This window comes from Lates calcarifer, linkage group LG7_1, assembly GCF_001640805.2.
Source record: "Lates calcarifer isolate ASB-BC8 linkage group LG7_1, TLL_Latcal_v3, whole genome shotgun sequence".
NCBI classification, from domain to species: Eukaryota; Metazoa; Chordata; class Actinopteri; family Centropomidae; genus Lates; species Lates calcarifer.
This window is the reverse complement of record NC_066839.1, coordinates 17,634,133-17,649,923: the sequence shown is the minus strand read 5'-3', so window position 1 is coordinate 17,649,923 and position 15,791 is coordinate 17,634,133. Positions and strand designations below refer to the sequence as shown.

Genomic DNA, 15,791 nt, shown 5'->3' with positions numbered 1-15,791 from the left:
TGTCTCCCTTTACTTTAAAGAGTTTGATGAAGAGAAATGCCACAGTGAAAATATCTATAAAAACATCCTCCTGTGTCCTCTCCACTTGCTGTTAGTGGTAACATCTCTGTTTTTTGTTTCTCTCTACACTATGCTATCTTTACCATTTTCACAGTGGGAGGTGAAACAAACAAACTGTTAACCAAAGACACAGTCACAGATTTACTTGCATTCTGAAAGAGACATATAAACCACGCAGCCACACATTTAAATTAGCAATGGAAGACACTTGGATTCCACGGCAGTGCTGCTGAGAAAATAGTGGCATTTCCTTCACTTCAACCCCACAGACAACACTTTAAACTCCCTTCCTTCTTGTTCAGTTTTTCAGCAGTTTCACCTCTTTTTTGTCTGCCACCGTGTTGTGCTGCCTTTGATGGTTCAGGGAAGAGTAAAGAGAGCGTGAGCGAGAGGCATAGAGGCATGTTTTATCCTCCCACACAGTCACACACACACTGCCACGCAGTTGTACATTCCCAGAGACGGGGACCTCTGCACAGCAGTACTCCATTGGCGTACTTTGAGCTGCCGTGGCAACAACTTGGGAAATTCGTTTTGCTTGGATCTCAGTTTGAGTGACAGATTGAAAAAGTTGCTTGGCATCTGTGCAGTGACGATGTTGTTTGCCAAGACATGGGACAGAAAGGGTCAGAAAAAATCCTGCTGTGTGCTTTCCATGTCTGTTGATCATGTGTAAACACCTTGCCACAAGGGTGTACTTGAAAAAAACAGTTGTACTTTTTTGTCGACTTTGTTCATGGGTGTGTGTGATTTTGTACACACGAATATGTGTCTGTTACGTCTTTTTTCTTTTTACCTATGCAGCAGGAGGGGAGTTGTGTTTATCTGTTTGTGTGTTAGCAGTGAGGCATGATGTTTATCTGTGAATGGATTTGCAAAAAAACCTTTTGGAAAGGTTGATCATGAGGAAAAGAAGCAGTTATTTGCTCTTCATATTCCATAGGAGTGCGTGACTTCTTTGCAGTAGGCATGTAACTTTAAATCAGATTCATGGTAACACTTAAAAACATTTTTCCTGTGCTATCTGATGGGTTGTTAAGAAATTTGGCACAAATATCCATTGTGCTCAGACAATGATTTCTACTGTGCAGGTATTTTTCTATCACTTTTGGTGACTGCCAAACTTTTCCTGCAGTGCCACCAGCAGTCAGAGTTTTTTACTCAGTTTGTGAATTATTTCAGCATCTAGTAGATGGATTGGTGGAAAATTTTGTGGACATTCCCAGACGATGAAATCTATGAGTTTCCCCTCTAGCGCCATTATGAGGTTGACATTTGAAATTGTGAGTGAAATGTCTCAATAACTAGTGGGTGGATTGTTGAAATTTGGTGATTTTTCTTTTTTCTTTCTTTTTTATTGAGCTGCCATCAAGTCAAAATTTCACTCTCTTCCAATACTTTTATTTATGACCAAATACCTCTTACCTTGTGTTTAGTGTTAATTAATTACCATCATAACAGCTTAAGCTAAAATGGACATAGTAAAGATTACATCTTCTAAACTTCAGTATATTGACATGATGAGCATGCTCATGTCAGAATGTAGTTTGAAGCTGGGCCTTAAGTTATGACTTTAGCCTTAAGACTGACTTTAACTCTGCATTGAAAAACACAGCCCCTAGTGGTAAACATGCATAATGTATAACCACAATATCCTTTGTTGCACATTATATGTCTGTTTGCTGTTTGAGGCACCACTATCCCTGTCTAATAAAGGGGAAAACAAGATAACCTTCCATTCCTTTTATTCCAAACATTGGTGCAAGCCAGATACCAGATTGGCTACATGAAGTTATGATCATCAACTTAGACACTTGAAAGTGGCTAGTGGCTATCTATTTTTTCATCTCAGGAAGTGGCAGGCACATGTGTTCACCTCTTTATTTCAAACAAGCAGGTAATGAAGCATAGAGGAGATTATTAACCTTTGGTGAAAATTCCACATGTGGAGCTGGCACATGTCAGCAGCTACATATTTTAGCAAAGGTGTGCTCTCAACGGAGTGTCATCTAGTTATGTGACTGTTTATCTGTGTATCTGTGAGTGTCTTTTTGTCTTAAGACTGTGAGTGTGTGTGTGTGTGTGTGTGTGTGTGTGTGTGTGTGTGTGTGTGAGTGTGAGAGAGAGTGTGAGTGTGTGTCAGCAGTCATTAGGAGTTGGCAGACAGTCAGTTTGTATTGCTGATGCTGACAAGCTTGTCTGGAAGAGGATGGAACCTACTCCCTGAGCTCATTTTTATGACACACACAACCTCTAGGTGTTTGTGTGTGTATGTACGCTTGCGCGTGCACCAGTGTGTTGTGTCATAGGCTGTTTAACACATACACATGCCAATTTAAATTGGCAGAAGTCGTTCTTCACAAAAGTTCAGGGTTTGACAGGAGGCTGCTCTTCTGATTGTTATCGTGTTGTTTGTCCAGCCACATTTACAATCACTTTTTCAGTTTTTTGTCTGTACATTGTTTAACCCCTATGTCTATTATATTATACTATACAACTTTCACCCATAAAATCCTGATTTCGGATTCTCTGCATTGTGGATTTTCTTAAGAACAGAAAAAAAGCAGGAAAGCTCATATTTCCATTAATCTTTCTCTGGTTTCTTTGAACAGGCAATCTCACAGAAACCTGGATTAGTGAAAGACCCCCATCGCTGGCTAGCTGAGACAAAGGTATGATCATTACACGCAGCTGTGATGACTTCCTTACGAGAGATTTGTCTGAATAATCAGTTGTATAATGGTGAGAACACAAGATTAAATAACACTCCTACCTTGAATACCATGCTCATTCACAGTACATAGAAGATTAATGAAAGACAACAGCATGAAATATATGATATGATATGATTGTATCAAATATGATTGTATTTTTGCCTTGTTAAAACCAAGATTTACAGTAGTATAACCTCAAAAAAAAAGATTTATTGTTGAGGAAACCACTGAGGTATGGTGAGAGTGAGCAGTGATTACAATAAAACTGATGTTCAGGGTTTTGTGACAGAGGGCCCTTCCATAATAATCATGAGGGCAATTTAAAATTTAGCTACTCTTAGAAGTTCAGTCATAGTTCATTATTTCACTGGTTTTCAGTTTCACTCTAAGTGTCATGATTAACATGATGTTCAGCTTTACTGAGGCTTTTTTAATTGATGAAATTATGAAATGCAGTTTTTGTTTAATGTGTCGCCTTCTTGTTGTCATTTTCCTCTCTTTTGCAATAATAGTTGCCACCTGGCTTCTCTCCAAGAGAAATCAGTACCCATTTAGTATTGCAATGATGCACTGTACAAAAGAAACATGTAATTATGGCTGTGGCTGTGATGCATGATACTTTGTTAAAATGTGTTTGCACAATTCAGTGTTTATCACCATAATGTATATCTCCTGTCAGAAATGCTTTGTTCGCTGTGCATTTACAGAAATAAAACACAGGAGCACAGGAAAGATAATTAGCTCCCTTGTTAGGAGTTTTTATGTTGGTAAAATCTAGGTATGATTTACGGGCTTACAGAGCACAGTTACAATACCCATTAACCAATCATTTTCCTTGGGTGTAGCAACCTGTTGTATGAAACATTTACATCCCCAACTGTGCCTCTCATTACTTTATTTCACTGGGCCACTGTATTTTTTCTCAGCTGTTGTCACACTCATTTTGTCTGGGCTCTTTTCTTTTTAAACTTTAGTTTAACGCCACGGTCAAAGTCAAAATGACAAAATACTGAGACTCTATTTTATGTGGAAATTTAAGATGAGATTTCAAGAGAATCATGGACTTGAAGCTTGGACAGTATTGGAGCCTTTGAAATAGAAGAGGAATTAAATTGTGATTTTATGAGAGGATTTTACTTTAAAGGGAAAACAGAATTCACTTAGAGAGAACTTAGAATTTTGGGGACTTGTGTAAGTTCCTGTGTGAGGCCTTTTGCATTGATTAGTGTGCAGACTTGAAGAAGGAACACTATATATAGGGAAAATCATTTTTTTTTAATCAGATGGGCCTTGGTCTCCCAAGGTGGAACAGTGGCTTAGGCTTAAAGACTTAAATCAATGACTTCCCCTTCCCAATGCCCTAAATCTCTTAGTGTCTTCAATGAAACCTTTGAACGTAAGAACCCACCCAAACCCACCCTACTCCACCTCTATCTAATACATTCTGGACTGACCATGTATTTATTTAACCAACCAGACAAAGCTCCGCTGGCTTTGTGAGGAGGTGCGGGAGCGCAACACAAGAGAACAACGCCTGAGGAAGCAGCATCAGCAAACCAGGGATCAGTTGAAGGCCCTCAGGCAGAGCCGGGACTCAGAACAGGCTGCTCTCCTCCAGCGCCTGGACCAACAGGAGAAGCTGCTGCACTCCCTTAGCACTGAAAAAAAAGGTAAACAGTATTTAATTAGCAAAATACCATCATGTTGATTTCACATGCACTTAGGAAGCAATTGAGAATGCAGTATATGATTTGGGTGTGTGGATGTGTGTGGTGTTTTTTCTCCTCTCAAGCAGTGGTACTATCATCATCAAAACATGAGTCACATACCCATGCTATGTAAAATTTGTCACAGAACAACATTATGTGAGACTAATCAGGCTCTGTGTTCTTATTAGGCAGCTACTGCCAGACCAAAAAAGCATTGAACAAGAAATCCTCTGGCTGTCCATGTCTGTTGAATTTATGATGGTGAAACAGTGTAAATATTTACTATAGCAAGCTCTTAATGAAAATGCAGTTGTTCCTCAACTATTTCTTTTGATTGATGCAGCCTAGTCATACACTGACTTCCTGTTTTCTTCTTCTCTCATTTACATTTAATCACACTGTCATTAAGAGCAGAAACTAATTCAGTGCCTTCATATTCCTGAAGGGGTTTTGTTACTGAGAGGTTTTTGTGTGCTGTGTTGAAATGGATTCTTGTGAAAATGGCTGTCTGTACCTGCGTATATGATGCATTGTTTTTTAGGCAGTGCACACGGGTCAGCCTGTTTATGATAACAAATGTTTGAGAAAGCATCTTAATGTGTGTGAACTTTGTGACTTCAGTGGAAAATGGGCTTGTTTTTCCTGTCCAGAGTCCCATTTCTGACTGAATCTCCTCTAATGAGCTGTAAGCCAGAGGAAGAGCAACTTGTTTTTAACGCTGCGTCTGAACAATACAGGGAAATGGGCCTAATTTGTGTTCCATTAACAGAGAGAAAGAGAGTTAAAAGACACACTGAGACCATAGAGGGACTCATAGTTGGAGAGGAGATGGGAGGTGGAAGACCTGTACAGAGACAAAATCAGCAGTCCATTATTTCACTCTATGTTTTTTGCCACAGCGGTAAGACACTGCACTAAACAGATAAGCAATCTGATAAAACAACCCCATCTCCAGACCCCCGTTTGGAAACACAGTTCACTCTGTCTTTGGACCCAGTCAGCCATTTGACAGAAGTAGCCTTGTCTGTCTTCTCTGCAGGCAGAACCACTGATATGATCTCCTCAGTAATTAGACCTAAGAGTAATCTGTGTGTCACAACAGCTACAAGATCTGGTTATTTGAATTGAAGGCGTGGGAATTAAGATTTTATCGCCTGCGTTTTGAATATGGCTTCTCAGTAATGTGGCTGCTGCAGTGATTCTGTTGGGTGTTTTTCTGCAGAGCAGCACAAGCCTTACAAATCCCTCCAATATATGAATACATGCAGTATGATGAGCAGTAATGACATGATGCACTGGCAACAATACACTCAACAGTGCAGTGTGGCAAATAAGTTTACCCATCGCAACTGATTGCTTTTGTCTCAGTTCTGCTGTTATCTATATTATTGAACTGGGAGTTGAATTCTTATGAGATTAATTTTTTCTTTTACCTACTTGTCTCCTTATCTCAGTGGATTAGTTTTTAATGTCTGCCATCTGCAGAACCCTTTTGTGACCTACTGTAATTGTCTCAGGGAATTATTAGTGTCAGACTGAGGTTGCAGTCTGTATTTTCCTCCAGACCTTTGACATGCACAGCGCTCTCTATTGGCCCTGTTAAACAAGTCTACACTGCATGTGTCGATAACCGTAGTTCTAGTTTTATAGGACCTACCACAGGTTTTACAGCAAGTGAGACATGACTGGATGTGAGTCAGAGAACAGTGCTTTGGCAGCAATAGAGGACTACCACTAACCCATCTTTGCTGACTTCAAGGTGTATTTTAACAGGCGAGCTAAAAGCAGAGGTTTGTGACACTGGAGGTTTATATTCCACAGCCAGAAATGGTATTTTGGCTTTTTCCAGTATTTCTGTCAGATGGGTTGGCCAGTGTAGTAAGATGTATGCTTGGGGAGGAGGAGATCCAGTCATCCCCAGGTAATTGGATATTGAACTTGAAAACATGTTTCGAGACAGAGGGCAAGGAAAACAATGGGCAATCCTCGTTATACGTTTGCAGACGTGATAGGCCTAATGCTTTCAGAAAAGTGACATCATTATGACTGTGTACAGGTATGTGTCAGTGGAGACCTTCTCACATTTTGACAGAGGTTCAGCTGATGTTCAATTTTCATTGGCCGAGTCATGTTTGTCATGGTAAAGTCATGATAAATGGTGCAACAGTTTATGAAAACAATAAACTAATCCAAATTCAACACCAAGTTGGCACAAGTATATTTGTTAGTTAGTTATTAGTTATATAGTATTAGTTAGTTATTGGAAGAATAAGACTTCATGGTTATGTGCCACACAGAGGGATTCAATTTAAATGATTCTGAACATTTTCTGTCAACAGTGTTGCTGCAGTTTTATTAACTTGCATAAAGCCTACTCTGCTCAGCTTAATGCCAAGCAGAATAAAATTGGGTAAATATTGTGGCATTTTCTTAATAAAACGATATTGCTAAATGAAAGTTGTTGAGGGTTATTTCTCTAAATCAACATCCCATTAAGCAAACAAGCAGTGATTGTAATTAAAAACAGTTTATTGCTGCAATCAACAGTAGACGCAAGCAGAGTTTGTCTCTCCTCCACCTGTGTGGGTAAAATTAATCCACCAGCAGCAAATTGTGTTTGAAACAGTCAAACCTGTTGAGATGAACAGCATTTATCACATGACCAAAACACAATTAACTGATAATAGAAAGTATAACTTTTTCTGATGTGCTGGGAGGTTAAATGTCTGAGTCCTACTTTTCCATAACTCACTGATTAAAAACTGATCATTGCAGGATGTGCAGGTGTCTTGTGTTTGTACTCTTTCCTCATTGTTTGATAATCCAGATAAGCTTGACACTTGAGTAGTTCTTTGTGAGAGGAAGAAGAAGAAATTGAAATCCTTCATAACATTTAAAATTTTCAAAATAGGATTGGTAGATACACAGTAAAAGCTGTTAGGATCAAAATCTTTTTTTTATTTTAAAAATCCCCATCACCAGCTGTTTGTCTGACCAACACTACAAAACCCAAATCTATCACTGTACTATCTTTACCACTGTTATCACTCAGGACAAGGAAAATCAGCAAGTTCTCAGAAGAAGCTGGAGGAGGGGAGAGTTTGGCCTATTACTCGAAAAATTATCCAAATAGACTTTTTGACTAATTTTGTAGTATTACACATACATATAAATATTAAAAGTACACATGGCTCCTGCCCTAGGTATAGGACATTGTCATAAAATAAACTAATGATCAAAATTTGATATAGCCAGTACAGAACTATTAAAATGTACATTGTTTTAACATATGCATCATTAGCAACAGCAACCTCTTTTCCAATACAATTTTCTCATTTCAGAGCTATTGGAGAAGAGTCGCAGGAAGGAGGAAGAAATGAGAAGCCTGCAGGTCAGTATCATATGTCTTTACTAATCCATGTTTGTCTGTTTGCAGACCTGCACTGTAGACAGTAGATAGATAGAGACAGCTGGTACTGTTTTTGTTTATACACCATTTTGGCTTCAAATTCCTTTTTGCATATCTGTTGGGTTGGTTGTGACTAACTGCTGGACTTCAGTCATTTGAGTTCTGTGATGCAGTGCTACAAACATTAGTACACAGCCGTGGGCCTGACAGACTCCTTGCAGCCTTGCTTGAACAAGTTGCTAATTACTGCAGACACAAGGCCTTGGAGTTTAAAAGCCACCAGAGGCCTCGTCTCTGTCTTTCAGTACTGCAGCATCTACACTTGGCAGGCCACCAGCTCACCTAGCCTGGTGCACCTCACCAGCCCTTTACTCACCATTAAACAGCAAAACACATATATGCACGTGCAGATACACACTAAAATCCGGCAATCCTGCTTTTCGAACGTGTCTGTGCCTGTGTGATCACACGCACGTGTATGTGTGTGCGTTGGATAGCGAGGGCCCATCTGTGGCTGCGTGATGGCACCTGCCAGAGCTCGTGTGCAATTAATCAGCCCTCTCAGACCCAGCCGAGCTTTTAATTATGAAGGATGAGGAGAGAGAGAGATGTAGAGAGGACAGACAGATAGAGTGAGGGGTGTAGATGAGTAAAAAAGGGGGGAAAAAAGTTGGGAGGGTGGACCGAGGAAAAGAAAGTACTCTTGTTACAAACCATCAACACATTACAGGCAGAGGGGGGAGAGGCAGCCGGTTGGGGGGAAGAGCAGGTGTGCGTTTGAGTGGCAGATAAGAGGCATAGCATCACTTATGCATCGTTAGAGAGGGAACATCAGTCAGGAGCTGGATGAGCGGCGAGAGCGGTTTGTCTTTGTGTCTGCGTGTGTGTCAGTGTGTGTGATAAGAAGCCTGTTGTGTGCTACAGACTCCCTAGCCCCTGCATTTCCTTCCCTTGTTACCCATTTGTTGGAACACTCTATTCCTCTCTTCTGTCACTTTTCTCCCACACACATACTGGTTTTTTCTCTGCTAATCCACCATTTTGAGCAGTTAACTGGACTCTGTCTTGCATTTTCTGGCTCATTTTGTAAGTCAAGTATTGGTTCTTACTTTACTTTTATATGCATATATGTTAATACTGCTGTGTTTGTGTGTATTTACAGGACCGTGTTTTGGATCTAGAGATGGTAAGGTTTTATTTCTTTAGTCAAAGAAATAAATGTAGTTTTAAAAAAAGTACATTCTGATTTGGAAAAGTGTGAGTAATGAAGTGCCCTGAAATTGTTAAATTCAAAGTCATGTTGACTTTCAGCATGATTTGATGCAGCCGTGTTGGCAGGTTCATCTAAGGTTATGTTTGCTTAGCAGCAAGCAGGGTAACACATAACACAGGGTTGGAAGTGATTGCTATAGTCAAGACTTGGAGCTCTGGTAATCATCATAAGTCTTGCTGATGGGGTTAAGAAAGGAGCTGTACTGACAATACAGTATTGACCTCACCATCCAAACTGTGAACGTCCACCACAAACATCCTTAATCAGCTATTAGATGTCAGCCCAAAATTACTTAGCACTGCGGAAAGGTTATATTGACCCAAGCCCCTTTTACTCTTGGAAAAAAAAAAATAGATGAAGCTGTCTAAAACACGCTGTCCATCCATCACAATTATACAACACGCTTGACCACTTCAACCTTTAATTAGCCATTGTGAGAAACAAGAGGAAATACCTCAGACCACTGTCAAGTCAAATCATTTCTGCTCGCCACAGCGACAGGATGCATCGACCCATCCTCCACTCAGCCTGGGTGGTGAGGATCATCCAGTGAGTCTTACTTGTATGTCGGTGTGCCATTCGCTGTAGCAATCAGTGTGACGCCTTGTAACAACTAGTTCTTTTGATGCCTAAATGCTCCACCTGAATGGGAATGGAAAAGCTATTGAAACATACAGTGAAGGGAGGAATAGAGTGACGTGCTGCTAGAGTGGTCACATATACAAAGATTGTGCTGAGTGTGCCATGACAAAAGTCTTCAATTAGCTTTTGAATTGACCAGGCAGTTTGATATTGTGTCTGTTATTGTGTAGGCTTGAGCACAGCATTCATACCACAGCAGCTGTGGATGTTATGGAATCCATAGAAAATGTTCAATTGGATTTGTATGCACTGGTTTCCCAACATTTACCACACCCCTCCGTCCATGTTGTCTGTCTTTCACACTGTAGTGTTTCACACTGAAAAATCTTGAGTATCAAATAGTCACCCCCTGTGGGTTTGAAAGGTGGCAGTAAATTTTTTATCTTGTGCCTCTGATGAGGATTGCAGCTGTAATTATCCCATTTAAAACAGCCATGATGAAATGGTGACTCAGAGTAATCACAAGAAGACAAACATGTCAAACATTCATAGAAACCCTCCTCAACACCCCTGCAACATAATCCACTTTTCCACCATTAATCCAGACCCTCAATAAGTAAAAGCAACGGCGATTCATCAATAAATCACTAAATATGCTACTTCTGATGAAGCTTCAGGCCTAGGAGGAGGCAACAGGCATACGTGTTGCATTTTTTTTTTGTGAAGTGTTTCTCACCATATGTACTGTGTGGATGCTTGAAGGCTAACAAATGTGTCATGCATTTCTTTTCTCATGAAACATTTATAGAAGTGATTAAGAAAAACACCTTTTCTTCTACATCCATGTTACTAGCTCTCCTTTGCTGGAGCATTGCTATATTACGTCAACCACCTGAATCGTGTTAAACCAACTGAAGGAAAGTGAATCATAGCGGCCATGTGGTCACATGCAGAAAAACATTACCTCTATTTTTACCTTTTACTTTGAAATACACTGAATCTGGTTAAATATATATATGGTCTAAATATAGGTTTGTGGTGGACATGTGTGAATGCTTTTCATCCACTTTATTTCAAGGGACATAACGTTTTATATGCAGACTAATATTTCATGTTCTTTTTTTGTCACGTGGGAGGACATTAATAATACATACAAGTGCTAACAGTATCAGCTGTGTAGCCTTGTTATTTGTGCAGTACATTCCATTATCTGTGCAAATACAAAGGCATCAGTCCACTCCACAGAGCAGTTAAAGCCCACAGACAGCTGATCCAGCTGCGCAGTCGTTACCAGTAATCATTGCCTTGGATGACCTTTGACTGAGAACGTCTCATTTCCTTAAGTGTGTTGTTTCATCATTTATTCCCTCCTCGCCTCACTCATCTCTTTCTTCTCTCTTTCATCTTTTCCCTGCTTTTTAAGTGAGTTAGTGAGAAGTGTCGAGGAGTGAGAAAAAGACACGTGAGGGAAATAGGGAGATTAGGACAATGCCCCGATATTTATCCATGTATAATTCTCCATCTGCTGTTCTTGTGCTCTAGCGTGTAGTGCCCTCTGCCTGTCACCTACATGGTAATTTATGATTGTGAGAGTATTTACTTGACTTCTTTATTTTTCAAATGATAATGGAGGACATTTATTATGAAAATCATTACATCTAAACAGTATCTGTGGCGTGTGAGTTAGTCTCTTGCCCTTGCTTCTTAGATGATTTTTTTCTTGACACTCCCAGATGCATTATTTTGCTATTTTTATTATTTTAGCGCAAACACACACTACTGTATTGATTCTCATGTTTGTCGCTGCTCTATCTGCAGGCTTAAATAGCTTAATATGAATATAAGACAAACCAAGACCTTATATTGATTTGTTAGTTAACAGATTTTGTATGTGTGTCTTTCCCAGAACACAAGAGTAGCCCTGGACCACTTGGAGTCACTTCCTGAAAAACAATGCCTGATGGAAAACTTCAAAGATTTGGAGGTGAGTTCACTGGAAGTCCAGCTTTTAAAAATAGTTTATTCTGTATGTTTTTATCAACTGCATTTTCTTTCCCTCAAATTACCAACCTCTAATACAGTAAAACATGAATAACAAACACAATTCAGAAAACCACAGAGAAATAAGCTTTTAATGGTACTGCTCAGTGTTACAGCAATGCATTATCACATTTATCCATTTAATCAATGTTGTGCATTGTTCTACTAAAATGCAAGGCTTAAGACTATTTAGGTGCTCGGGCTTCTGTCCTTTTGCTTGGTTAAGGACTGTTGTGTCTTGTGTCTGCTTGAATATGATGACACAGTCTCCATTTTGTGCCTTCAGGAGTCACAGCGGCAAAGGGAAATGGTCGAGCAGCGCTACACCAAATACAAAGAGATCGTCTGGGACCTGCAGCATCAGCTGGATGAGTCCAAACGCAAAGTCCAAGAGTGCATAGTATGACACACAAACACACACAGACAGTTGCAACTCTACTCTAGAAAAATGAGCTTTATGATGCCTTACAAGAGCCTGTCCTGCCAAACAACAACCCACACTTTTTTCTATTTCAGTCGCTAATTGCACTGCTTTGTTCAAACAGCCACTGTTTGGATAAGGATAGCCTGACTTTGAGAGCCATTTATGAGTCTAGCTCGCCCACACTGGTACCAGTGTGTGCACCGCAACTAATTTGCAACTTGTATGAATAAATGAATAATTTCACATGCTGGTAATGCATCATGGACAGAGCAGGACAAGCTCAAGCAATGGTATAAGCGTATACTCAAACAACAGCTGAATTTTACTAGTCACTGTTAATTGCTACAGTCATCTTCTGTGCTATAGAGCAGTCAAGGGAACCATCAAGACATCATTGCTGACAGCTGATTGCCATTAGCAGTATGCATCCTCCCCAAAACAGCCATACAGTCACTTTTTAAATGGTTTTAATCTGCCAGATTACTCCGCTGGTTTGCCAAATGACTCCCGCGTTGAGTGATAAGTGGCGATTGCATTAGCGTAATAGCTGCTGCCCACCCGGGGTTTGTTTAAAGAAAAACAATGGATAGAATGTCTTTACAAGGCTTCCATCTTGATCAGTCAGCAACACAACACGCTGCCTGTACACCACATATAATAATACTGATTCTCTGCCTGAAAGCTCTATTCAAACAGGGTTCCTTTTTGGGTTGATGCTTGTCCTGGACATTACTGTTATTGATCTATACACAAAGATTAAAACAAATCTGTCGTGTCAAAATTGAAGAGACAGCAGAGACTTGGCGGGCCCTGCAGGAGAACCAAGAAATATTTAGAAGTATCTGTTCAGGCTGTGATACTTTTGCCTGCATGTTCACAAGCAAATAAATGTCTGTAAAGGAAGCATTTATCATACACGGGTACACACAGCTCACAAATCACTAACTTCTCAAACAGAATATTTTATTATACTGTGGAACACTTGAGGATGACTGAACAAGCAGTTTGGGGACAACCAGATTTGGCCTGCAACTGATTTTACAGTGCACTAAATTAGATTTTTGTAGTCTGTGTGCTGTGTAAAGTGCTGCACTGTAAAAAAAAATACCTTCTACAGAGGTGTTCACACGAGTGTAGTGTAGTGTGAGAGCTTTACATTGTCTGTCACCAACTCACCAGTTATTGGATGGGTTGCTATTAGATTTGGCAGACATTTGTCCCCTCTGTCACAGATGTTTGTTCCGTCAGTATATTGAGTCTTTCCATCATCACATCATGAGCTGAATGACATTGGACCAGTAAAGATGGCAATTGCCAGCATGTACGCTGACGTCATCCTCAGGCTACACCCACTGTTGGTAGTCTGCTGTCCCCTTTTCACATAACTTTTTGCTCCCCAGTGTATAACATGAATTACAGCCTCACAGTTCTGCTAGCGTGGCTGTAGACATTTACTCTTGTCACTGTGTCCACTTGTCTTCCAGGACGAGAAGCTGGACGCCACATCCAGGAGCCTGCGACTGGCTGCTCTTTCCTCCTCCATCAAAGGCCCCAGCTCGTTCTTTAACAGCTCGCTGATGTCTGACACACTGTGTGAGTGTTTCTACACTGAAGCTGCAAAACCTGTGTTCTGACAGCTTATCTAGTGGATGGTTTGATGGTAGTCGTGTTTTTCTGCATCACTACATAATTTGAAAATGTACAGTGTACCTGTATTTTTAAATGTATTGTACTATAACATCACAAGTTTGTGATGGCTAAAATTTAAATCCAGATCATTTTGCAAGATACAATAATGATTATGAATTTATTATTTGCAAAATAGCCTTTTTTCATCTCTTCCATTATATTGTATATCAATTTCTTGACAATCTTAAATCCTAAGGAGGTATTTTAGGGACATTAACAGGGTGTGTATTTCCTGTTGCTAGATCCCACATTATATCATCAACATAAAGCTTAAGTTGTGAAATACCATAATATAAGATGAATTTCACCATGGCACCCAGGGCTCGACTTGACTAAACTTTCCCTCAATGTTCTGGAAGTGTGTCTGTCTGTATCACTGCCAGTGACTCACAGCCAAAATCACTTGTAGCACTTTCCTAAGCCGCTTATAGATATTTGGCACAGTATGAGAGGGAGCATACTTTCTGTGGTTTTGTGTCTCTTTTACCTCCAACAGTTACGGTGTCCAAACATATTTATGACTGTTTAACACCAGTCTTAATTCACAATAGACTTATCACACCTATTCATGACTGCTTTGACAGTAACAGGTATTGCGAATCATTTCGACATTGCTCGTCATTAGAGACAGATTCATCACAACCGTGACTGGGTGATGGACAGACTCAGAATATGACGTTGATGTTTTTCTTTCCTCTCTTTATGCTTCCTTTCAACCTGCAGCTCCTCACAAACGCCTGACCAGTTCAGACATGGATGACTCCACAGTCAACGGGGCTAAACCTCTCACAGATTAGCTCAACCTCAAGTGAACTTTTATCTGTATCTCTACAAACCCAAACACACTGTGCTTACAGCTGATTCTACCTGCCTGGTGCTCATCCAGAACAAAGAACAACTTGACTACACTAGGAGGCCTTGCACTCGACACTAATCCTCCTCGACTACCTCAACCAGGCAATCACTGAAGGTGCTTGAGACCAGAAGGATAAGATGTGAGATTTCACAGCAAAGTTTGAGAGGGACTCTGATGGAGGAGATATGTTTCTACACTGTAAGTGAGGATATACTATAAAGTGTATTCATTGTATTTATTAGAACCTGAATTGAATGTATTTAATGGGTTTGAAAAGGTTTTAAACCAAAATAGTTTCTGTTACATTTTTTGCCATAATTCCAACATTCTAGCCACTCAACAGCTGTTTTAAATATTATTTACCTTGTGTCCAATTTGTACTCTTAATCATGCCAATGTGCTGAAATGACTTATATACAGTAACTATACAAACTGGTGCCTTTTGAACAATATGCAGTTTTTGTTGTTTTACTAACATACTGGGGCGTCTTTATCATGAAAATGTGACAAACCTGTTGTTTTTTTTTCTGTTCTACCATCTGTTTTAATGTATTGACCAATTTTCTTTATGACTTTGTTTTTTGTTTTATGCGGTATATATTTGTAACAGACAATGAGCACAAATGGATGTCTATTTTATATGAAATGCAAAAGAAGTATATGCACTATGAATAAATCTCCATCCAGCTAAATGTCTGGTTTTATAAGCACACTTGATGTCCCCTTCATTTCAGAGTGAAGTGTTTGCTTTGCAGCAGCCGAGAGACTCCAGCTACTCCCACTGGTATACTGTATCTTTTGGATTCTGCTAAAATCCTTCATCTGAGAGAACAACCTAAAGCCACACGAGAGAAATGTCCTCTTTTAATGTACTGCCCGACTTCAAAGAGGTAAACACGGTACTTGCTGTGTAAACATTTCTTTAAGTTGTACACAACCTTGTTTGAGCCAAATGTTTCGAGACTTTGTGCAGTACCTGAGAGAGGTAAGGTAGCACACATTATAAACCTGACCAGACGCTCAGAGCTCCTCACA

At 39.9% G+C, this 15,791-nt stretch overlaps 1 protein-coding gene across 4 annotated transcripts in view; it reads left to right on the top strand.

Annotated features, from left to right (window-relative positions):
- LOC108895838 (centrosomal protein of 128 kDa) overlaps window positions 1-15,463 on the top strand; it is a 34,614-nt gene extending 19,151 nt beyond the window's left edge. For all 4 annotated transcript variants that reach the window (XM_018694780.2, XM_018694779.2, XM_018694782.2 and 1 more), the window contains 8 exons: window positions 2,673-2,732; window positions 4,252-4,444; window positions 7,825-7,874; window positions 9,055-9,078; window positions 11,654-11,731; window positions 12,074-12,187; window positions 13,696-13,804; window positions 14,624-15,463. In XM_018694780.2, coding sequence (XP_018550296.1) covers window positions 2,673-2,732; window positions 4,252-4,444; window positions 7,825-7,874; window positions 9,055-9,078; window positions 11,654-11,731; window positions 12,074-12,187; window positions 13,696-13,804; window positions 14,624-14,697 — 702 coding nt within the window. In that variant the 3' untranslated portion in view covers window positions 14,698-15,463. The remainder of the gene's footprint in view (window positions 1-2,672; window positions 2,733-4,251; window positions 4,445-7,824; window positions 7,875-9,054; window positions 9,079-11,653; window positions 11,732-12,073; window positions 12,188-13,695; window positions 13,805-14,623) is intronic.
- The last annotated feature ends 328 nt before the right edge of the window (window positions 15,464-15,791 follow it).